Source organism: Salminus brasiliensis, chromosome 23 (genome assembly GCF_030463535.1).
Source record: "Salminus brasiliensis chromosome 23, fSalBra1.hap2, whole genome shotgun sequence".
NCBI lineage: Eukaryota > Metazoa > Chordata > Actinopteri > Characiformes > Bryconidae > Salminus > Salminus brasiliensis.
In genome coordinates, this window is record NC_132900.1 from 29,810,325 (window position 1) to 29,836,265 (window position 25,941).

General features: G+C 40.4%; 2 protein-coding genes across 11 annotated transcripts in view; both read right to left on the reverse strand.

The window, feature by feature from the left end:
* The window catches only part of pcsk7 (proprotein convertase subtilisin/kexin type 7), a 28,492-nt gene extending 20,754 nt beyond the window's left edge, over positions 1-7,738 (reverse strand). Inside the window, exons 1-6 of one of the 2 annotated variants that reach the window (XM_072669226.1) lie at positions 7,516-7,738; positions 4,927-5,396; positions 4,345-4,479; positions 3,184-3,349; positions 2,727-2,817; positions 1,826-1,880 (exon numbers count right to left, since the gene is read on the reverse strand). In XM_072669226.1, coding sequence (XP_072525327.1) covers positions 1,826-1,880; positions 2,727-2,817; positions 3,184-3,349; positions 4,345-4,479; positions 4,927-5,346 — 867 coding nt within the window. In that variant the 5' untranslated portion in view covers positions 5,347-5,396; positions 7,516-7,738. The remainder of the gene's footprint in view (positions 1-1,825; positions 1,881-2,726; positions 2,818-3,183; positions 3,350-4,344; positions 4,480-4,926; positions 5,397-7,515) is intronic. The other variant, XM_072669224.1, reaches the window with a different exon arrangement.
* A 15,077-nt stretch (positions 7,739-22,815) lies between these two features.
* LOC140545530 (muscleblind-like protein 1) overlaps positions 22,816-25,941 on the reverse strand; it is a 129,049-nt gene continuing 125,923 nt past the window's right edge. For all 9 annotated transcript variants that reach the window (XM_072668316.1, XM_072668322.1, XM_072668323.1 and 6 more), the window contains 2 exons: positions 24,756-24,827; positions 22,816-23,481 (listed from right to left, as the gene is read on the reverse strand). In XM_072668316.1, coding sequence (XP_072524417.1) covers positions 24,771-24,827 — 57 coding nt within the window. In that variant the 3' untranslated portion in view covers positions 22,816-23,481; positions 24,756-24,770. The remainder of the gene's footprint in view (positions 23,482-24,755; positions 24,828-25,941) is intronic.

A 25,941-nucleotide genomic window follows, 5' to 3' on the forward strand; every position in this document is an offset into this window, starting at 1 on the left:
AGGTGGAATTTAGCTGCTGGATGCCATGATTGACAGGAGGTCCCAACACAGCATGGTAGCCAGGGAGATCCGCCGGCCGTGGCCCTCCTATTGCTCACGCTACAATCACAAGCAGAGAACAAGCACAGGGACAACAGGGCACGCAGGGCAGCTTTAGCTCACCAGGTTGCTCAGACTCGAAAAGAGGGCGGAGCCACATTAGCCTTGTGATTGGTCAGGGGTATGCCGACGTAAAGCTGGCCCACTGCTGGGACTGCCCGTTCCAATGGACTGGAGAGCAATACTTTGTGTAGATCTTCATAAGACATGCTTTGTACATTTACACTGGGGGCACGAGGAGCCAAATTCACTTCATTAATACCGAGCCAAAATCAGACCCAATCAGAACCATCTGGATCGGCTACAGTTTCAGTGCGTAACTGAGCGCACAGGAATCGGACTGCCTCTCACCAGCATGAGATCCATGAGGATTCCGAAAAGGCTTGACTGACAGGAATAAAATCCTTTCTCAGACCTTCAGCAAAGCCAGTAATAACAAAACAAGGAAAGGAAAATGGCTTCAGCTAAACGCTCATTTATATGCAGACATGAAAATTCATGAGCAATGAAAAGGGTGACAGGTTCAGAAACCGAACCCCTGTAGTGGAGAGCAGCATTTCTATGACAAAGAGAACATTCTGGTGCACCCTGGTGCTCTTGGAGACTAAAATAGAGGACTACCTACTGAGGAATTCTCTAGCTTACTGAGTTCAACAAAGCATGCAGCTCATGTAAGTTCCAGTACAACTCAGCTCCTCCATGTAATGAACAGAAAGGGCGGCCTCTTCCAGACAAGGCCGAAATGTAGCCCCGCCTTCTTACGATATATATTGTTTTATATATATATATATATATATATATATATATATATATATATATATATATATATATATAATATAAAATTAGCACAAGGAAACCAAACTGTTGGTTATGACTGTTCTTTATTTATTTAAGATAAAAGTCAAATATTAACTGGTTGTCTTGGTTGCAAGTGTTTTACACAAATTAGCCTAACATTATTTTGTTCTACCGTTTAAAATATACTGAAGAAAGAAATCGGAGTAGGTTGATTAGTATCATTAGATGATTGGTTTAAAAATGAATGATATGGCACAAATGTATATATATATATATATATATATATATATATATATATATATATATATATTTTTTTTTTTTTTTTTTTTTTTTACTTAATTAATTTAATTGCTACTTGCATATTTTTTTTTATTTATCAGCACATGCCTAATTCCTATATTTCTCAACCTCAAACTCAAAATATTGGAATATATCTGGAAATTAAAAACAAGGCTGCCAGTATAAATTACAAGAAAAACAAATCAAATATATTAAATTAAATAAAGTCTAAAGCAACCCAACTACTGGAGAATTTGAGGTTTGACAGAGGCTAAAATGACCACATAGATGAATAATAACCCAAGAATCCAGTACAAACTCAGCCAAAGTCCACTTATAAAATATATAAATCTACAGATCTACAAATACGTCAAATTAAAATAAATACATAAATAAATAAATCTGAATTTAGATAATGGCGGTTTTCTGTTTCTATTTCTTTTTTTTTTTTAAAGATGGTTTTAGTAGTATTGTAGCATCTACCAATTTACATAAGGTAACAAGATGCGCATGAAAAATGAAAAGATGGGTAAAAGCTTTAGGACACTGCCCTCTGCAGGAGAACAAAGGAAGTACAAAAAAAGACCAGAGTTGGTGTAAATTGAGGGGCTAGCACTACGGGGCTGTAAATGTGAATAACAGCACTGACCTTCCCCAGGGGGTGTGGACCATCAACGGTTCGCCCATCGTCATCTGGACCCCAACTACAGCAGAAAGGAGAGTTATTAAACTACTCAGAAAAACATGGTGCTTTCCGAAGCGACAAAACGAGAGAACAACCTAACGAGGCGTGAAACGTGACAAGTCTGTAAATCTGACATTTTTTCTGTTGTTAAACTGAGTGACGCGTGTGTGTGTGTGTTCTGTGGCACACACACACACACACACACACACAGACTGTACATATTTTTATCACAATCTTGGTGTCTGTAATCTAATGCAGTGCTAAAGTGTGTGAACATCCCACTGTGAGAGCAATGCAGGCTAAAGTACAGTGTACACACACAGCCGGGTAAGTCAACACAGTGTGACAACTAACCTTCCCACTGTAAACAGTGAGTTAGCGCATGTTCTCCTCAGATTAAAGGTGTATCTATGATTCACTACATGGACAAAAGTATTGGGACAGCTGCTTATTTATTGCTTTTTCCAAAATTAAGGGTATTAAAAAAATAGTTTACTCTGCTTTTGTTCCTGCTGTCCAGGAAAAAAAAAAAGCTTTCTACTAGATTTTGGTGAGTTTAGTTTTAGTGAGTTTGTGAGGTCAGGATGGACACAGTTTTTCCACTGCTCCACAGTTCAATACTGGGGGGCTTTATACCCCTCGACTAGCCCACGCCTGGCATTAGGCAGCATGGTGCCTAGCCAATAGGTTCATGTTGATCTGCTCCAGAGAGTCCCATTCTACTGGATCTAGACAATGTGTTTGTGTGTCATCAATGGGTGCAACTTAAAGCAGCTAAAAGCTTCCATTAGAATGGGGTGTCCACAAACATTTGGACATGTAGTGCATTTCTTTCAAGCTAAAACTAACAAACAAAAAAACGTACCTGCAGCTGTAAACATCGTTGACCTGGTAATGTTTATTGAATGCCACTGCCTCCATACTGTCTGTGAGGGGTCCGTCCAGAACTCGGATACCTGTGAAGTGAACGTTGAGCTTAGGACATTCAGATGAGACAGGGCTGAGCATTGCAATGGCATTAACGTCCAGGCAGCACAGTTTACAAACATTACAGTAGTTTGGGAAGGCCTGTGGGACCTTTAATTCCATCCATTCATTAATTATTGCTAATCTGGGGTCACCTCAGAGTTATCTATCTTAACTGACCATTGGACTCCACTGGCAGTTTAACCGCTGTGTGGTTGAGTGCAGGATTGGACGAAACAGTGTCCACGAATGGTGGTTCCCAAGGAACAGGTGTCCTTCTTCTGTTTTCACCTTTAGATGAGCTCCCGAAACTCTCCCAAACCTTACTGTAGAGACCACCACACCACATTACCCACCTGCCACTCTGCTGCCGTACGCCACTCCCACGGCACAGAAGCTGTTGTTGGACACGGCAGCGATCTCGCCCGCACAGCGGGTTCCGTGGTGGTTATCGCTGTGAGCATCTGGGTGCGGCATGGGATCCGGATCGTTCGAGTTCAGATCGTAACTGCCCTCTGGACACTGCAACAACATAGGAGATGATTAGTGAGCATCTTTTTGTTATGCTAACAACATGCTAGATGGGCACCAAGGTTGCACAACATACAGCATTGTCTCATAGGTCAAAATAGTGTAGGCCACTCGTTAGCCATGTTGTTAAATAGGGATGCACCGATCCATCGTGTTTTTGTTTCCGATACAGATAACGATACATGAACTTTGCATATCAGTCGATACCCGATACCTATCCGATACCATTGAAGAATTAATAAACCATATACCTCACCATCTGGAAGAGACGTAAGGCCTCTGGATTGGTGTGGGCTTGCAAACTGTTGCTTCCAGTTGCGATTATCTATCGCAAACAGTCGCAAACGGACAAAACAGTACTGAGCTATAAGTCGATGTTCCTCATTTATCGGGCAGAGATAGATGCACGGTCTCCTCTACCCCTTTCCCTTCCCTCGCCATGCTAAAACAGACCTAAGAGCTTGTAAACTGCAAGGAAACCTTTCCTAAATTTTACAAAACATGGACTGGATTGAAATCGTATGTCTTCAAAAATCTTCTTAAAAATTTTCTTAGATTTTCTGCAGTTTACTCTTAAGAGAATTACTGAGAAGAATTATATATATATATATATATATATATATATATATATATATAAAAAGGTCACCTTACAAAAACACTGGTCTGTAAGGTCAGGCTCTAAAATTATCCTTTTAAATTGATTGATTGGGGATTATTAGAGTCAATGTCGACATTAATGACTTTCCGACATCACATCACAGTTCTCATACTGTTTCCCTGTTGGCTGTTTCCTCCACACTCACTTCTAGCTCTTGTTTACTCTTGTTTATCGCATCTTTGGACACTTCTGTTTTCACTCATTTTGTGCAGATTTAACTGATAATGGAAAATAACGTCCACATACGAAACATAAGAAAAGTGGTTTAAAAGATTTGACTGCAGAGCCACTTAGAGCCTCATTAGCACTGACATTCTGATCCACTCACATAATTGGGCTGAATATCCTCCAATGTGTGCTGAACCCCATCGTCCACTACAACCACAGTGACTCCCGCTCCTGTGATGTTGTGCTCCCACACTCCGGTTACGTTGATGTCCATGCCGCGCTGCACGTCATTGTGCTGTAGAGAAAGAGCAGATATGGAGAGGAATAAAAGAAGACAGTGAGGATACACCACTTTGAGTGTGAATACTTAAGGCCAACCATGAATACAGATGGAGTTACTCTGCTGCTGAAAGTTATGATGTTTTTTTTTTTTTTGCTCCTGGGCGCCCCCTACAGGTGGGGAGTGTAATACACTGTTACATCACTGCAGTAAATCCAAGCTGTGGTTTGAGCACCACCTAATGAACAGCTGTACACATGCATTTCTGGGCAAGCTGAGGGATACTAAACCGTCGTCAGAAAGAAGGTAAAGAAACATGTGGGCTGACGCGGTATCTTGTCTGCCTCAGCTGACCCATTACCCTGTGACCGGCTCACCCGCTCGCCTTCCTTACAGCACTTTTGGAAGGTACCGACCAGGGACTCTTTTTAAAGCCAAAAGAGGTTAAAGAGGTTAACTCACCAAATGCCACTGGCTTGGGTATTTCGGATCGTTGAAAGTCATGCCTCGCTTAGACCTGCTGAGAACGTTCTCCTGTGAGAACCAGAGCACTCGAGGGTGGGCGGCCAAAGCCTGTTCAGCTGCCCGGTGGTCCCGCCGCTCTTCCCCCTCCTTGTCCGGCACGTGACAGAACAGGTAGTGTCCCTCCAGCTGGCCGATCTGGCCGCGACTCTCCAGCCCTGCTTCCCGGGCCACACGCTCAGCCAGCCCGTCCAGGGAGCCTCCCTGCAGATCGGAGCCCTGGCTCAGCTGCAGCGCCCAGGAGCGGCCTGGCTCACAGGCCAGCGAGGCAGAGAGAGGGCTGCGGGAGAACAGGGAGTGCAGGGAGGGCAAGGTCAGGAGAAGCAGGGTGATGAAGGGAGGGAAGGGGGATAATGCCATAGCAACCGGGTGGGACCCTCAACGCAGCTGCACCACATTAGACCTACAGCCTGAAAAAAAAAGAGAGGGGAGAGAGGAGGAAATGGAGTAAATGAATGGTAAACAGTGGGAGCGTTTAGGAGGAACCACAGAGAGCAGCTCAGCCACAGAGTGTCTGTCAGACCATGTACAGTTACAGAGCGGGGTCAGGGCCGAGTGCTGAGCTCAGAGCAGAGCGCAGAAAAGACCTGCTGCTGGTAGAGCTGCCCAAACCAGGTTTAACACCAAGCAGACACACCCTGGCTTGATTACTGACAACCCTATCCATCCCAGCCCAAACATCTACTAGACAAAACCTTTCCAGCAATATCTGACTCTGAACACCACAATTAAACAGATTCCAGGAGACGAGAAGATGAGGAAAGTGAGCGGAAAGGGTTACACAGCCAGTTCGGAAGCTGTGGGGCTCAAGCAAACCACAGAGAGAGCCATTATCTGCAAATGGAGAAAACTGGCAACAGTGGTGAATCTTCCCAGAAGTGGCCGGCCTACCGAAATTCTTCCAAGAGCACAGCGACAAAAGCCCTCCAATGTGTCTCAATTAAAGCAATTCTGAAAAGAGGAGTGGGCCAAAATTCCTTCGGAAAAGAGGAGTGGGCCAAGACTGACCTTCAGTTACTGGAAGCCTGGGTGCGGTTATATAAAGCTTTCGGGGGGTCGTTACTTTTTCACAGGTTTAAAAACAGTACGCTGTATGAGGATCTGAAACTGCTTAGGGTGACAAATATGCAAAAACTGAAGAAATCAAGAAGGGGCAAAAAACAAAAACACACCACTGGACTGTACTCATCACACTTCACTATATCATGCAAGGTTCCACAGGCTGGTGTAGTTATACAATACGGACAAAAGTATTTGGACACCTGCTCATTTACTGGCTCTTCTGAAATCCAGGGTTGGAGTAACTGGAGGCTCTACTGTCCAGGGAAGACGGCTTTCTACTAGACTTTGGAGGAGCACTGACAAGACTTATTTAGTAGTATCTCAGCTTAGAGGGATCTTTCGGACCCTGGTCTGAGTGAACACTTGGAGGACCAGGACACAGCGCCCAGTGAAATAGTGGGGTTTGTTATGGCAAATAAAACTTAATAATAATAATAATAATAATAATAATATTTTCCACTCTTGCGCAACACAAATTATATTAATATTGATTAACAGAGATATTGACCTTATTCCAACCCTCACACACACCGTCCTACAACTTAGGACTACTTCACGTCCCCCAGTGCCCCCTTTTTAGAAAACCAAAAATATGGACACCCTAATAGAAGGTGTCTACAAACTTCTGAACACACAGTGTTAGTGGTTGAACCTCTAAAATTATAATTAATGCCAATATTTAATCTTAATATACATGGAAATGCCAAGATATGCCAGGTTATTAAACAAGCCCCCATAAAACCAAGAGTGTGTGTGTGTGTGTGTGAGAGTGAGTGTGTGTGAGAGTGTGTGTGTGTGTGTGAGTGTCAGTGTGTGTGTGTGTCAGTGTGAGTGTGTGTGTGTGAGAGTGAGTGTGTGTGAGAGTGAGTGTGTGTGTGTGAGAGTGTGTGTGTGTGAGAGTGTGTGTGTGTGTGTGTGTGAGTGTGTGTGAGTGTCAGTGTGTGTGTGTGTCAGTGTGAGTGTGTGTCAGTGTGAGAGTGAGTGTGTGTGAGAGTGAGTGTGTGTGTGTGAGAGTGTGTGTGTGTGTGTGTGTGAGTGTGTGTGAGTGTCAGTGTGTGTGAGTGTCAGTGTGTGTGTGTGTCAGTGTGAGTGTGTGTGTCAGTGTGAGTGTGTGTGTCAGTGTGAGTGTGTGAGTGTGTGTGAGCGTCAGTGTGAGTGTGTGTCAGTGTGTGTGTGTGTGTGTGTGAGAGAGTGAGTGTGTGTGTGTGTGAGAGTGTGTGTGTGTGTGAGAGTGTGTGTGTCAGTGTGAGTGTGTGTGTGTGTGTGTGTCAGTGTGTGTGTGTGTGTGTGTGTAAACACTGAGCTGCTGAGTTAGCTAGCTAGCACTAGGTTAGCTGGTTAGTGTCAGTTAGCTAGCCGGTCACCGCGCTAGCAGGCTAGTTGGCTAACTGGTTAGCTCCTCAGGCTGACCGGGACTCTAAGGCTCAGCGGGAAGGCTGTAAACACGAGTGCTGTTGGTTCTGTTACCTCAGGTCCACTTCATGTACAGCTGGGCGACATCAGTCCGGCCATCTCTTCTGGGCTCCTCCGCGGACTCTCCTCATACTACCTCCGTATTTCCGCGACGGGCACCGGAGAGAGTAGCATCCGGTGTCAGCTGGCGTCCAGGCGGTGTTCCGTTCCGAAGCGCGTCGCCTACTCCCTACCTGCTGCCTCCTCGGAATAGTGGGCTTTTTGGACGTGAACCCTACACGTTTTGAGTTATACTACTACTGTAATCGATTCAGTAATTACTATTATGATTTAGTAGATTTTTATAAATGATTCAGTATCTGCTGTAAAGGATTCAGGAGCTACTGTAAGCAGTTCACTACCTTAATGATTCTGTATCTGCTTTAAATGATTCATTTGGCTATTAGAGATGATTCAGTATCTACTACAAACGATTCCCTAATGACTTTGAAATTATACAGTAACTACCGTAAACGATTCACGGACTACTTTAAGTGATTCGATTGATATTAGAAATGATCCAGTAACTGCTATAAATGAGTCAGTATCCACAATAAATGATTCACTAACTGCTATAAATGAATCAGTATCCACAATAAATGATTCACTAACTGCTATAAATGAGTCAGTATCCACAATAAATGATTCACTAACTGCTATAAATGAGTCAGTATCCACAATAAATGATTCACTAACTGCTATAAATGAATCGGTATCCACAATAAATGATTCACTAACTGCTATAAATGAATCAGTATCCACAATAAATGATTCACTAACTGCTATAAATGAGTCAGTATCCACAATAAATGATTCACTAACTGCTATAAATGAATCAGTATCCACAATAAATGATTCACTAACTGCTAAAAATGAATCAGTATCCACAATAAACGATTCACTAACTGCTATAAATGAATCGGTATCTACAATAAATGATTCACTAACTGCTATAAATGAATCGGTATCCACAATAAACGATTCACTAACTACTATAAATGAATCGGTATCTACAATAAATGATTCACTAACTACTATTAATAAATCGGTATCCACAATTAATGATTCACTAACTGCTATAAATGAATCAGTATCCACAATAAATGATTCACTAACTGCTATAAATGAATCAGTATCCACAATAAATGATTCACTAACTGCTATAAATGAATCAGTATCCACAATAAATGATTCACTAACTGCTATAAATGAATCAGTATCCACAATAAACGATTCACTAACTACTATAAATGAATCGGTATCTACAATAAATGATTCACTAACTAAGGATAAAGGTGCACGTATTCGTCACTGTACAGTGTGGACTGTACAGCGAAATGTGTCCTCCGCATTTAACCCATCTGGTAGTGAACACACACTCACACACGTGTTAGGGGCAGTGAGTACACACACACACCCAGAGCGGTGGGCAGCCAACTCCAGCGCCCGGGGAGCAGAGAGGGTAAAGGGCCTTGCTCAAGGGCCCAACAGTGGCAGCTTGCCGAGCCCGGGAATCGAACCCACAACCCTGTTATCGATATCCCGGCGCTCTAACCGCTGAGCCACCACTGCCCCATAACTGCTATAAATGAATCAGTATCCACAATAAATGATTCACTAACTGCTATAAATGAATCAGTATCCACAATAAATGATTCACTAACTGCTATAAATGAGTCAGTATCCACAATAAATGATTCACTAACTGCTATAAATGAATCGGTATCTACAATAAATGATTCACTAACTGCTATAAATGAATCGGTATCCACAATAAACGATTCACTAACTACTATAAATGAATCGGTATCTACAATAAATGATTCACTAACTGCTATAAATGAATCAGTAACCACAATAAATGATTCACTAACTGCTATAAATGAATCAGTATCCACAATAAATGATTCACTAACTGCTATAAATGAATCAGTATCCACAATAAATGATTCACTAACTGCTATAAATGAATCAGTATCCACAATAAATGATTCACTAACTGCTATAAATGAATCAGTATCCACAATAAATGATTCACTAACTGCTATAAATGAATCAGTATCCACAATAAATGATTCACTAACTGCTATAAATGAATCAGTATCCACAATAAATGATTCACTAACTGCTATAAATGAATCAGTATCCACAATAAACGATTCACTAACTACTATAAATGAATCAGTATCCACAATAAATGATTCACTAACTGCTATAAATGAATCAGTATCCACAATAAACGATTCACTAACTGCTATAAATGAATCGGTATCTACAATAAATGATTCACTAACTACTATTAATAAATCGGTATCCACCAATTAATGATTCACTAACTACTATAAATAAGTCAGTATCCACAATAAATGATTCACTAACTACTGTAAATGAGTTAGTATCCACAATAAATGATTCACTAACTGCTATAAATGAATCAGTATCCACAATAAATGATTCACTAACTCCTATAAATGAATCGGTATCCACAATAAATGATTCACTAACTGCTATAAATGAATCAGTATCCACAATAAATGATTCACTAACTACTATTAATAAATCGGTATCCACAATTAATGATTCACTAACTACTATAAATACTACTAGTATAGAATTACACATGACCCACCTGCTGTGCACAGATTGGTGTTTTCCAGTGGTTTTAGTCCCAAATAGAGTTTTAGGAAACCTTATGCGCCCCCTATTCAGATAGGATTAGATAAACGGGCATTCGGGGGTATTTTATAGTTATTATAGTTATTTTATTTCCCTCCACCTCTGAAAAAAAAATTACAGGCCTAAAGGCCTAGACTGAACACAGTGGCGGTCTAATAAGTTTAGCCCTGTCTAAAGATACTTCGGTGGCTTTAAAGTATCAGGGCAGAAAAATAAAATAAAATATGCAGACATTAACTGTTCTCTCGATTTCGAGCGTTTGCTTTAGTTAAATTTACAAATTCATTAAACTGAGGGAACAGATTTTAAACCATGGATTAAATTGAATTAAATGAGGAAATTATTATCATCAGCATCATCATAGATAGTAAAAATAAAATAAATTCTATTCAATTTGACAGGGAAATCACAAATCTGGCAACCCTGCAGGGGACCAGCCGGTAAATGGAAGACAGGCATGATGAAAACTGCAGTGTTTTTTTGTTTCACACTGTTGTTAAATACAGTTTTACCATAGTAAAGGTTTTCTGACTGTTATCTGACTGAAATTTTACACTTTTTTGACTTTTCTCGTGCTTGGAGCTGTAAATTTTTTACTTTTTGTGCCAATGTAATTTTGTTTTAGCTTTCTGTTTAGCTGCACGTTGGTAAAAATGTAAAAATCAAGTAAAAATAATATCAATATTTATACGTCACGAATATTCCAAAATATCACCACCAGCACTTACACCTTTTGGCCACGAGATGGCGATATTGGGCAATTTATTATTATTTGTTTTACTACGCCTCCCAGTTTGCTCCAGCTTTGACCCACACCAGAACATAGACTGTGAGGATTTGACTGCATTCAGAGACACAAGCATTAGTGAGATGAGGATGTTGGTCAGTGTGATCACCACCCCACCTCGCCATCCACAACTCCCTAACTCGTCCCGAAAGAATTGGATGGAGCGCCATCCATCATTCCAGCTCAATGCTGCTGGGGGGCGTTATGCCCCTCTACTAGCCCAGGTGCCTAATGCGCCTGGCATTAGGCAGCATGGTGCCAGTAGGTTCATGTTTATCTGCCCCAGAGAGTCCTAATCTATTGGCAGTACAGGGACAGGTTACAGGTGTGTGTGTGTGTGTGTGTGTGTGCATTTGCACTTTTGTAAAGGGGTGTCCACAAACATTTGAACATATAGTGTCCTGTAAGAACTGAGCAGATCAGAACCAGCATCAGCAGTATTAGGCAGTATTAGGCAGTGATCCTAATGTTTTGGCTGAAAATGGTCGTAACGGCTGCCTGTGTAATAGATCGTACTTGCTTTCCTGTTTGTCTTCAGGCGGACTGCAGCAGTGGAGCTGAAGGAGGAGAACGTGGGGGGGAGGTGGAGAGAGGAGAGAGGAAAGGCGTGGACGAGGCCTGCAGTGCTCGAGTGGGTTCGGCCGCTCCGGGCTCAGCCGAGCTCTTTATCCGCAGCGTCTTGAGTCACGCTGATCTTTTGACTTCACAGCCATCCATCCGCCCTCGAGCCTGGGAGAGATTTGATCATGGCTCCTTTGTGGAGGATTGGATCACAGGCGCTGAAAGGTACGGCCAGAACCTTCAGGTACGTTTGAAGTGCTTTGTTTTGGAGGCTTGACTCTGCAGAAGAATAGACCAGGAGGACTGATGCCTGGCAACTGCAAACCTTGCCTTCTCAGTTACATGTGAGAGAAATCCCATAGCTTCATAATCCTCATAAATTGACTTTCGCACACTGTTCCTCGCTCACTCTCGCTCTCACTCTCGCTCTCGCTCTCACTTTTCTCTGGAACTGCCTCTTCTGTCTTTCAGCCTTTTCAGCTTCGCCAGTAGAGGAAACAATAGGAGAGCCATCCATCACTGGCCAAGGACAGCTCAGGGCCTTCACAGGTGAGGCCTAGAGAAGAAAATAATAGTGATGCCAACTATGCTGAAGCCAGAAGAGCAAGAACTTTCATTTAACCCCCCTACCCTCTTCCCCACCCCCGTCAACCACCCATTACCACCAGATCTCTCTCCGATCTCCATGGCACTCCAAGGCATTTCAGAGAGGTACGGGTGGGAGGAAGCCCTCGTTCACCTTCCACCTCCACCACATGCCCCTGTGGTCTGAGGAGATCATACACTATGTGTAGATATGAATTATTAAGATGCATCCATTGCTGACATGAATGCACACTCACAGCTTGCCTAGTCCCTGTAGTTCCTGCCAATAGAATAGGACTCTCTGGAGCAGTTTTACTAGACGAACCTTTCGGTACCATGCTGCCTAATGCCAGGCGTGGGCTAGTAGAGGGGTATAAAGCCCCCCAGCATTGAAGAGCTGTGGAGCAGTGGAACTACATGTGTTCTCTGGAATGATGGTTGGTGGATGAGGTGGGGTGATGATCATCCAACATCTCTAGTCGCTGAATGCAATCAAATCCTTACAGCAATGCTCCTGCAGAATGTAGTAGAAGGCCTTCTTCTCTGGACAGTAGAGACAGTTCAGACTCCAACAGAAGCAGGAGATGTCCTCGATTTCAGAAGAAAGAATTATGAATGAATAAGCGGGTGTCCCAATACTTTTGTCAATATAGTGTACAGCAATAGCAGCCATATCATTAGAACCACCCAGCTCCATCTCTTTTATTTTTGGATGCGGATGAAACAGGGTGCGATGCGGTCATTGCAGTGGCCAGTTCAGCAGACCAGCTTCTCCAGGCGTTTCCTCCAGGTCTAAATTGTTGAGGACAAGCTTCTGGTCAGGAATGCGCTTGTGTGGTGTTTTTAAATGGGTTAGCTCCTTAATAACATCATTTGCAAAACTGAACTCCAGGCTGGGGTGGGGTGGGGGTCCCTAAGGACTGCTTTGAGAACCATAGAATAGCTCAAACCATTGTGAAGCGTGTATTTGGACATACACCAGTCAGGCAAGTAAGAGCATTGGTGAGGTCAGGTACTGATGCTGGATCACAAACCCTACTCCATCACTCCAGAAAACACAGTCTCATTGCTTTGCAGCCCAATGCTGGGGGGCTTGGTGCCCCTCTAGCTGGCTGACACTCCCAGTATGCAGTGGTCAGTGCCTACCAGAAGACTGATGGCTCATCGGTGTTGATTGGAGGCCCCACTTCACAACTTACAGGACTTCTTAAAGGATCTACTGCTAACGTTAACGTCTTGCCGCCAGATCCCACAGGACACCTTCAGAGGTCTTGTGGAGTCCATGCCTCAATGGGTCTGAACTGCTTTGGCGGCACAACAGGGACCTACACAATTATAGGCAGGTGGTTTTAATGTTATGGCTGACTGGTGCATATAGCGCTAATACAGCCTAATTATTTTTGATCCCGTTCCCCAAAGAAATCTCACAGTTTATCAAACAGCCATTCTGTGATGAATGACCGTGCCTCTACAGATGGCTTATTGATTGCTAATTCATCTGCAGCCCACACAGTCCACACTTTAATCTTTCTCAAACTCAGCTGGGAAATGCAGCGCTGACGAGTCGCTCTACGGGGTAAAGTCTCAGTCATGAGTATGTGTTTGTTCTAAAGGGTTCAGGAAGGTTGTTGGCTCTGGCTTCAGATGACTGAAAGTGAAGATGTATGATGGACAAAAGCTGATTTTACAGTAGAAACACAGTTTTTATGGTGAATCCAGAAAAATGACCATTGCAGATGACCATGAGAAGATGACCAAAAGCCCAGACTTCCTTTTCTGTCTGATATTAGCCTCTTAGTGCAGTACTGGATATTGTCTCAGACATTAATACCTCTCAAAGTCTATATAAGCTATACATACCCCACATGCTAAGCCAGGGAGGTATAAATAACTGTGCCGTGCACTTATGAACTACATACGAACATACAGCCTCTGAGTGTGACCTCTACACGGTTGGGTTTCTCAATGAAGAACACACCTGTATAATGTATTATATATATATATATATATATATATATATATATATATATATATATATATATGTATATATATCACATAGTGAATAACTATAATAGCATATATACTGACCTGCGGTTTGGTCAGTTTGTGTGCAAAATCACCCCAAAGGCACGACTGATAGATCAATAAATATGTATTATTTTTATTATTGGATCTAACTGAAAACAAGGTGTTAGAGCAAAACATATTTTTAGTGTTATGATGACAACCATGACAGAAATTAATAATAGTAACATACTGAGGCCTTAGTGTATTACTTTAAGGCCTCAGTACATTGTCTTGTTGCCTTAATATGTATATGTCTTGTGCCCTCAATTATCAAGCATCTGTGCAAAAGCCCCAAAATGCACCACTGATGTTGATGATGATGATCAATAAACAAGTATTAATATTAATAATAAGGAAGTAATGCCACAGAATAACCTTCCTGAACCTGTTTAGTTACATTAAGATCCGTGTTACACTTTCATCACAGTGTCTTTGAAGTTTGTAAAGCTACAGTTCAAAGAGATAAAATATTGGTACGTCTTTATACCATATTACTCCAAAAACAACTTTCCAAAATAAATCTCCATTTTTACATTTTGAAAGAAATCGAATCCGGCAGTTGTTCTTTATATTGTATCAGGATTTCATGATGAATGGACCAATAAAAATGCTCCAAAATGAATAAATTATGGAATTAAATATTTTTGTTTTGTGTGACAGATACAAAACGTATATTTGTTTTGTGTGACAGCGACATCTACATAATCTATACTTGTGGTTGTTATTAATAAGACATGGCCACACACTAATATATTAAGGCAAGAAACTCATATGTTGAGGCCACAAAATAATATATTGAGACCATGAGGTAATATACTGAGGCAGCAAGATAATATTCTAAGGGCACAAAATAATAGACTGAGACCAGAAGATCATATTATAAATCCATGAGTTAATATTATGGAACCACAAGATAATATTTTGAGATCATGAGTTAATATGTTGAGGCCACAAAATAATATTATGAGACCACAAGGTACTATTATGAGACCATGAGATAATATATTGAAGCAATAAGAAAATAAGAGAGGCCACAATATGATATACTGAGGCCACAAAATGATATTTTGAATCCACAAGATAATATATAGAGGACATAAGATAATATATTGAGGCAACAAATTAAGTTTCTAGTGGCCACAAGATAATATATTGAGGCAACAAAATAATGTATTGAGGTCAAGAAATAATATATTAAAGCCACTAATTAATATATTCATACCATATCAATATAATGAGGCTGCAAGGTACTATACTGAGACTGCAAAATAATATATTGAGGCCACAAGATAATATATTAAAGCGAATAAATATTATATTGAGGCCACAAGATAATATATTGAGGCCACAAATGAAGTTTCTTGTGATGAATCTTGAGACATATCATTGACAGCAGTGTGAACACTACTATGAAAATGTGCAGATGATGTTTCTATGGAAACGTTGAGATGAAATGAGATGATAGAGGCCAAAACCAGGCACCTCTTGAACCAGTTCATTTGCATCACATGTAATTCCTGTTATATAAAACTATTAGTGCCAGATGATGTTTAATGTCATGGGAATGGCCCAGGCCCAAAGAAAAAGGTCCAAACTTAATATAATAGTATAATCTCATTTACATGAACAAGCGTTTGAGTTAAGGGTTTTAGAAATTCCAGGAGATATACTGTAGGATTGATGTCCTGTAGGCTGCTGTGTCTTGTTTTGTGGTTTCTTTCTGTGGGATTTGACACACGTCTTACTATGATGCTATGTTGCAAAGTAGACTCTAAGTAAATTAATAGCTTACTGTACTCTGTCCTCCATCTGAAATCCTCCTCCTGTCCATATGGTGGCCCTAGACTATAATCCCTGTTTGATATGCGAGGCCTCGGTGGAGACAAGCTGTACACACCTGTCCCATTAAACATGTGTGTGTGTGTGAATGTGTTCACCGCACTGAAAGGCCTGCTGTAATCTGCATGTGTGTGTATTGCATGGCTTTGTAAAAGACGTTTAAGAAAAATATTGCAATTTGCCTTTGTCTGATTATGGGCCAAGCCGATATTAGCCTCTTAGTGCAGTACTGGATATTGTCTCAGACATTAATACCTCTCAAAGTCTATATAAGCTATACATACCCCACATGCTAAGCCAGGGAGGTATAAATAACTGTGCCGTGCACTTATGAACTACATACGAACATACAGCCTCTGAGTGTGACCTCTACACGGTTGGGTTTCTCAATGAAGAACACACCTGTATAATGTATGATATATATATATAACACATAGTGTTACCAAACACAAACTGTAATACCATATATACTGACCAAAAAGGCACAACTGATAGATCAATCCATATTTATTATTATTATTATTATTATTATTATTATTATTATTATTATTATTATTGAATCTTATTGAAAACAAAAGATAGAGCAAAATGTCTTTTAGTGTTTTGATGACAACCATAACAAAAATTGAATAGTAATTTTGTACTGAGTAACATAGTAACGTACAGAAGCCTCAATATATTTCCTTGTGGCCTCAATATATTATCTTGTTGCTTTAATATATTAATCTTGTGGCCTCATCATAGTATCTTGTGGCCTTAATTTATTACCTTGTGGCCTCATTATATTATCTTGTGGCCTCATTATATTATCTTGTGGCCTCAATATATTATCTCGTGGCCTCAATATATTACCTTGTGGCCTCAATATATTACATTGCTGTCTCAATACATTACCTTGTGGCCTCAATATATTAACTTGTGGCCTCAATATATTACATTGTTGTCTCAATACATTACCTTGTGGACTCAATATATTATCTTGTGGCCTCATTATATCAACTTGTGGCCTCAATATATCATCTTGTAGCCTCAATATATTATCCTTCTGCCTCACTAGATCATCTTGTGGCCTCAATTTATTATCTTGTAGCCTCAATATATCAACTTGTGGCCTCAATATATCATCTTGTAGCCTCAATATATTATCCTTCTGCCTCACTAGATCATCTTGTGGCCTCAATTTATTATCTTGTAGCCTCAATATATTATCTTGTGGCCTCAATATATTACCTTGTGGCCTCAATAAATTATCTTGTGGCCTCAATTTATTATCTTGTGGCCTCAATATATTATCTTGCTGCCTCCATGTATTACTTTGTGGCCGCAATATATTAACTTATGGGCTTGATGTATTATCTTGTGGCCTCAATATATTACCTTGTGGCCTCAGTATATTATCTCATGGCCTCAATATATTATCTTGTGGACTCAGTATATTATCTTGTGGCCTCATTATATTAACTTGTGGCCTCAATATATTATCCTCCTGCCTCACTAGATCATCTTGTGGCCTCAATATATTATCTTGCTGCCTCCATGTATTACTTTGTGGCCTCAATATATTATCATGTGTGTGTGTGATGTGTGATAACGTGCAGGAGCCAATCACAGTGCAGATAAACTCTCTGTATTCAGTGTAGGACTGGACTGGAATGAAGCCGCTTACCTCTAGAACCCACTAGCAGCGTAATAATCAAACAGGTGACAGTTTGTTTGCAAATCCACTTTTATTTAAGTTCATTTATATATTTTCATTAGATTTTTTTCCATAACAGCAAGAATGAAATCAAGCATTAAAAGCCACTTTAAGGTCTTTGTAATGTAGCGTCGCAATCCGGTAATTTCCTGCGGCGTCAGTTTGAGAGATCGACCTATGTGTTAACTGGATTGGCAGGAGATTGCTCCTTGTTGCTCTAATGGTGCCATCCGTACCTTACCGTGTTAAGGTTAGATGCTGCTGAATCCACTGGTGAAAGAAACTGCTTATGGCTTAAGACTGTAGTGTCAGTAGTCCGACCGCAGGCCATTAACGATAGCGGATGCAGACGTGTGGCTAAATTACAAAAACCTTCAGTTGTTGTTTTTTTTTCTCTCAGAAAGCACTAAATAATAAAATTAGCAGAAAGGAACTGCAGCGAAGGACAGAGTACATTATTTATCACTACAAGCAGAAACAAACCATAAGTTGGAGATTACAATGTGTTATAAACTCAAATGTGCACTTGTAGCTCATGAAGAAAGAAAAATAAACAGAGGACTCCCCCTTGTGGCCGTTCGGCGAAGGCCCAGCAGTCGAGTCGCAAAAGACGAGCAGGAAATGCGTAAGCACAGTTAACTTTGGTAACACAGAATCCGTTTGGCGACTCAGCGCGACTGCAAAAAAACACCTTGCCCCAAACTTGATACCACAGGTATCCATGTTTTCTGAGCGCCAAAGAATTTGGTTGTTGATCCATCCATCATCTACTTAAAATACAACGTATGAAAAAAAAAAAAAACGTACTTGTAGCTATGATGTACACTTGTAGATGTTGTTGACGGTCTTTCGAAAGTTGCCTGTCGGAGCTCTGCGAAAGCTCTGCGAAAGCTCTGCGAAAGCTCCGGTCTTGGCGAGTGTATGCTTTTTTTTTCCCCTAGGTTTTTAATTCTCGTTTAAAAAATCTCAGCACACTTGCCAAGACCACCACTCTTTGCAAGAGCTCCGCAAGAGCTCTGTGAGAGCTCCGTAAGAGCTCTGCGAAAGCTCTGTAAGAGCTTTGCGAAAGCTCCAGCCCTGGCGAGTGCACTCTCTTTTTATTCGTTTTTTTCCTACTCTTTCATAAAACTACAGCACACTTGCCGAGACCACTGCTCTGCAAGAGCTTTGCAAGAGCTCTGTGAGAGCTCCGCGAGAGCTCCGCGAGAGCTCCGCGAGAGCTCTGCGAGAGCTCCGTGAGAGCTCCAGCCTCAGCAAGTGTTCTCTGCTCCTTACTAGCTTATTGTTCTTCTGTTGAAAACAAAAAAACACAGTACATTCGCTGAGGCCGGCATCCTGCGAAAGCTCTGTGAAAGCTCTGCGAGAGCTCTGCAAAGAGCTCCAACCTGGACGAGTGTGCTCTCTTTTAGCTAGTTTTCTTTTCTTGTCTTTAATAAAGCCACACTACACTCACCAAGGCCGTCGTTCCGCGAGAGCTCGATCCTCTGCGAGTGTACTCTTTTCCTTTTTTTTTACTTGTTTTTTTCTTCTCTTTAATAAAACCACTTTTTTGTTTTTTTGCACTTTTTTTGAAATCCGTTACATTAATATTACGATGTATACTGTAAATAAGTTTCGCTGTATAACATGTTCAGTTTTATTCGGTATTACTCTGTGAAGTTTCTATCGTGGTATATGTATTTGTTTTTCCTTTAACATGCAATCCTCAGTGGATGAAGGAAAGAAACAAGACTTGGTGTTGTCGGACCTATCGGGAAGGGGGAAGGCCGGGGGGAGGTTCCGCACCTGGGTAAAAGGCGCCGGACACGGCCTTCTTTCCCGTAGGACCTTCCTCTCTGGAGGGGCGAGGTTTGCCTCCACCCAAAAGATTTGCCTGGCAAGCTACGAGCCGCTGACAAAAAAAGCAAAGCGACGTTTTTTTTTTGTTTGTTTTTGTTGGATTTTTTTTGTTGGTTTTTCCGAGAGTTCAGAATTCCGTCACGTTTCGCAAGCAGTTTTTTGTTCAGCCTGACCTTTTTTTTTTCTTTAATATCGTTAACAAAATTCCTCATATTTATAGACATTTTTATTCAAAATAAGATCTGAATATTATACACGATTCTTTCTTTTTTGACTATGTACAGAAGTGCAAAAAAAGTCAACCTTCGTCCCCTTTAGGCCCCCGCTGCGTGGCGCTGCTGTACGGTGTGGTTTTTACCGTTTAGCTCCGCCCACCCACCTGACCTGCTCTCCTCCAAACACTCCGTCACACTGCCCCCTATTGAGTGATCATATATATGCAGTTTAGTTTTTTTTTTTTTTTTTTTTTTTTCCTTTAACAAGGCCTGACTTCCAGGGAGATTGGAAATATTCAAACAATAGTTACTATTTGAAATGAATACAGTAGAAAACAACGTTAACATCTAAGAACTATACTCTGTTTTTTTTTGTTTGTTTTTCTAATTCGAATGACTAATTACAAACCAGAAGATCGTTAAAATATTATTATTCCAATATTAGATGTAGTTGATGCCACGGCAGCAGCAGCAACTCAAGTTTCGTCTCTTGGCAACTATATTTTCCTCGTCATAATATATTCATATAAAAGACGTTCATTCGAAAAATTCAAATAAGGAAAAAAATAGTAATAATAATAATAACAATAAACAAAATTCTTACCTTTCACTAAAAATAAAAATCATTTAGTTTTACAATTGTACTACTAATAATCAAATCAGCACTACACAAATTTTAAAACTGAGTATGGTATGAAGAACACGAAGAAAAAATAAACAAAAAAAAACACGTTATTTGTAATAGTATACTACAAAAGTTATCGGTAAATCTTACTGGACAAACATAATACTAAAACAGTATCCAAGCTTAGTTATGTGACAAAACCATTCATAAACAAATGAAACGGACAAAGAAAATTAATGTAATCACAATCATTCAACAAACAACTTGGGGATTGAACATGGGGGAAAAAAACAATGCTAACAGCCGTTAAAATAATAATAATAAAAAAAAAGCATGGACATGTCTGAATGGTGCCGAGCTCGCTCGCATGGACTAAGGCGGTTTGCTGTTGAACAACACAATCATTAAATCATGCCCTCGTCGGATGTGCTCTACTACCGAACAGCGCTCGTCAGCCGCCCCGCGGAACGCCCACAGACTCTAAGCGAGCCGCAGAGTGGATCAGTCCGTCCGAGAGCGCGATGTTTATCCGGCTCTTTCCGCGAGGCTGCGGTGACCTCAGCCCTCATCGTCCACCCACACAGGGCCGAGCAGAGGAAAAAAAATGAAATAAAAAAAAACAACAGAACACCCACAGCCCTGATCACACAAAATACACAACACAACAACAACAAAAACATAATGAAGAAAAAAGCTTGGAAAATAAAATAAACACTGGACTTTTGTTTTTTTTTTGTTTGTTTTTTTCATCTAATCCTTTTTTTCTCCACTTTTCATTTTTCATTCAGACCTAATCCTAACCTAGAAACAGCAAAACAACAGTTCAGTAAGAAAAAAAGAATAATAATAAAAATAAAATAAAATAAAATAAAAAGCAGAATGGTGTAAAAGTCACTACTCACTAAAACACACATTGCCCACCATATCAAAGTCTTTGCTGATTTGGTAACTCAGTAGGATAATGGGGAACGCTTTACTGAAGGGCAGAGGTCACAAGACTACACAAGACCTTCGACTTGACCCCTTGAACCCTAGGATTATTATTCCGTTATTAATCCTAATGCAGAAACTGTTGCGAATGATTTGGTTTGGCATATCTTATGGACTCCCACAGGGCTCTATTTTAGGGCCTACGAAATTGTTGAGATGTTAATTATGACAGTGATTTAGTTAGGAAAGGGGACATAAGATGTATGGACATAAATACAGGGTCCATGTAAACATTTCCAAGGGCTTATTCCAACAAACGTCAAATTTGACGCCCATGTGCTTATTGGAATAAGCCTTGGTAACACTTTTCGGGAATCCAGCTAGAAAACGTTGACAGCAACCTAGCGATGGCATAAGCATGTCATGGCAGATAGCATGTTATACTGATCACTACTGGTAGTGGTCACATGACACTGTTTTATATTACTGGACATAATCTGTCACAACAGGGTTGTAGCATGGTTATGTCAATGTCATGTTACCCAACCCCTTTCTTGTACTTGCATAGCATATTTGGAGACCAAAGGAGCCTAAAGGAGAATTTCATGAGAAGAACACCTTTCCAACTGTTCAAGCCAGTCATGCTTAGAGGTTGCATTGCAGCCAGTGCATGGGCAACATTTCGCTGAAAAAGGGAAGAATGGATTCGATGAAATATCAGCAAATTCTCTTGTCTAACTGAAGCTTATGTAGGTGTTGTGCATCCTTGCGATCACCTTCAGTAAAGCGTTACGTAACAGTGTTAGCATTTAATAGCCCTCTCTGTAAGACAACACCGTGCTCAGTCGAATGACGAGAGTTTTCTGCACTTACGTCTTAAGAGTCCACGGTAAAACCCTCCAGCTTTCGGATTCAAAGTCCCTGCCTCATTAGGATGGGATTAAAACAAAAGAAATGCCGAAACAGGAGAAAACAGAGCTGGCGCCTCAAAGCTAAAGGGAGCAAAACAGCATTTTTTTTTTTACTACCCCTTTCATCATAGACACCTTTTTTGTTTGTTTGGTTTTTTGGGCGATTATTTTTTCACGGATCTAGGAGGGTGGGGAGGGGGAGGTAGGGCAAGTAAGAAATGTTCAGTACTACCGAAACTGACAAACGACAAACCCCAAATACTGAAACGATAACCAGAATATTGAGAGGAAAAAGAGAGAGAGCGAGAGAAAAGAAACAGAATAAGACATCACACCAGAGACTTAAAGGCATTAATAATACAAACACGTAACACTCCTAGAATTCTAACGTATCTTTTTGGATGCAAGTACTGTCTATGGCACTTGATGTGGAGTCGGCAACATGAAGGTCGAAAGCTTCAATGTGCTTTGAAAGGAACACTGCTGTGTCTTAAAACTAGAACATTCATTGTTGTCAGTTTTGCGAGTGTCCTCCGTCCCACCCCACAAACCCCAAACCCCAAACTCTAAACCCCACCCCCAACCTCCACCACGGCCGCCGCCGCCGCAGCCTCGTTTACAATCAAGTTCTAGAAAATATCGGCTTACAAATGGAACACTGCATGCACAACACCTAGTCTTAATAATGACATTCGTTTTTTCGATGTTTCTGTTCCTTTTACATTGTTTTTCAATACAAGGTGCACCTTAGTTTGTAAACCATAAAAAAAAAAATCAAATGAAAGGTTTTCCCCTCGTCGAACCATTCGCCCCGAAAAGAAAATAACAATATAATAATAATAAAAGAAAAAAAGAGAGAGTATTTTCTCATTTGATGTCCTAAAAAAACATCACACAAGACGCCACCACACATCACACCTTTTTCTGCTCACTGAAATGGTTCTGGCATGCTTTTCTTTAACCATCCATAGACAAAAAAAGGCAGACAGTGATGTTCTTTTGTTGTTTTTAGTTGTTTGTTTGTTTTTGTTGTTTCAAAATGAACTTCTATAAAGAGTTGTGTTTTTTTGTTTGTTTGTTTTTTCAAGACTCCGACTGAACTATATCAAATCTCCTTAACAGTGTTAGCATGCGTGGTTTTTCCGTCATTCCGGGGAATGGTGACATGGTATCTTCGATCTTTTGCTCTGGTCGGTGTATAAAGGGTGGCTCCTTAATTTGGACGGCACACAAGCACACTTCCATGTGATCTGGAGGGAAAAAAGAGAGCGGGAGAAACTTTCAGAAGTTATCGGGTCAGTTTGGGTTGGATGTATCGTCCAAACTTTTGGAAATCGTAGAATTTCAACGTAAACTTGTAAACGGTTCACTGACCAGTCCGTTCAGATACAGATACAGTATCTAAGCTGCAAGAACAGTCTGTTTTCATTTCATTGTTCTTGTGATGTCACCAAAAACAAATGCCTTCATTTGCATATTTTTGTTTTTTAATTTTTTTATTCAAGCATCTTCTGGTGTAAATAACTGTGTGAGCTCAAAGTATTTCCAGTCATTGTATCCCCATCCCCAAAAAACAGCATGTTGAATATCAGAATTATGTCTTATGATATTAAAAGCTAGATTGTATCAAAACTAAGTGTTATGTTGTAACGTGTAAAATTCTGTACTGATTTATGACTTTTAATGTATACATATATATATTTATCAATTATTTTACCAATATAATGATTTATTTTCTGGATATATTAATGTAGATAGTTGAAATAATTACTTATTGTCTAGATATTTGAACGTAATTCTTAAAAAATAAGGATTTATTTTGACAATAATGTGCAAATAATTAATCATTTTCTTGAGATTCTGCCTGATTCAAAGTCAAAATATGATTTTTAGAACACATTTTCCACATATTTTAACCCAAATATGATTTATTTTGATATTTAGATATTTTTCTCTGGATATTTTGACATTTTGTTCATATAAATAATTTTTTTCTGGATATTTTAACTTGGTTTTGGAACCAACTTCTTCATTTCTGTATTTTTTTTTCACTTATTTTTGAGATATTTATTTTATTTTTACTTTTAAGACTCTGACCCATGTTGAATTATGTTGGAAGTTGTCTACTTTAACATGTTTTGTAGATACAATGACTTAATTTCTGGATATTTTATTTGTCATTTGGTCAAATAATGACATTTTCCTGACTTTTACCACCGAGACCAAATGCGGCCCTACTTTCATTCAAAATCACACAACCATGTTTCAGCCTAAACTGCTTTTTGAATGAGGTACAACGAGGCTGGAAATAAAATAAATCCTAACTATTCTTGATACATAAACCCACACAGGTGGACCTGAGGTTACAAAATAAAGTAGCAACAAATGTAGGATGTGGTCCTTTTAACCAACTGCCTTTATAACAGCGCTGGAGATAAGCCACTCAAACGCTCGGCAGGTACTTTACATAGCATGTTTAATATTTTTAGCCAGTGCATCATCGCCGTCAAACAAATCAACTTACTGTTTGAAAATGCTCCTACATCTGAGTCACATACTTGTGACTAGTCAGATGATCTGCAGATATTACTGGAATCTGGAAGCGAGAGCAGAAAAGAAAGAGGGACACATTAATCTGGAGCATCGAGGCCATGTTTGACCATCAGCATTAAACACACCATTCATGCTCAGCTCAATCTTTCTGCTTCGCATGTTGGAATTGATCAACTGATGAACTCCTCCATCAGCTGGATGCTGGCTTTAGCTTGGAGTCAGAGGCCTATGGTGTACCACAGTACTGCTAAAGGTGGTGCCTTATATATTGATATATACATTCTCTCTCTGGCCACTTTATTGGAAACGCATACCTTGTAGCTCCTGGCTGGTGTAGAGTTTGACACTGTCTCCAATCCGGCTATCATCGAGTTCCTACTACGATCACAGAGCGGCACTTGTTTAGATATATTTGGGTAATGGACTCTCTCTCGTCCAGGCTTTTTTCTGTCCTGCACCGAAGTGGTGGAACGAACTTCCCCTGGGTGTCCAACACCCAGACTGAAGACCCTCCTCTTCCGAGAGTATTATGGTCTCCACATTGACTTGTGTTTAGTAGAGTCTAGACTTAGAGGTATCTTTACATTTTTAGTCTATTCAAACTAGCCGAGATTCTTCTTGAGTAAATAGCGACGCATTTTACGAGGTTTAAGGATTTTACGAAGTCCCTCGAGATAAGAGCGTCTGCGAAATGCCGTAATTGTAAAATGTAAATCTATCTGACAGTGGCACTGATGGGTGTAAAGATCTCAAGAAACGCTGCTGTACTGGCATCTACTCTCGTACCAGCACCACGGGACACCATGCTGTCCCACGGCTGTGTTGAGAACGGCCCACAAGCCAAATAACACCTGGTCGGCGACAGGAACTGACCAACGGTGAATGAGGCAGAAGACGGGCTCACAGCAAACGTCAACAAACGGACCACAGCCCTGATTTAACAACTTATCTGACATGTAAGTGTTTGTAAGTGTTTCCAATAAAGTGGCTAGCCTAGTGGCTGCATTGGGTATTGCATGTTATATACATTAAAATAAGAATAATAAAATAAATGCATAATGAAAGAATAATAATGTTTACATAGTAAATGTAACAGGCATGCTCCCGAAGGCTGTCAGCATCAATCTGATGACTAAACACAGCAATCCACTCACTCA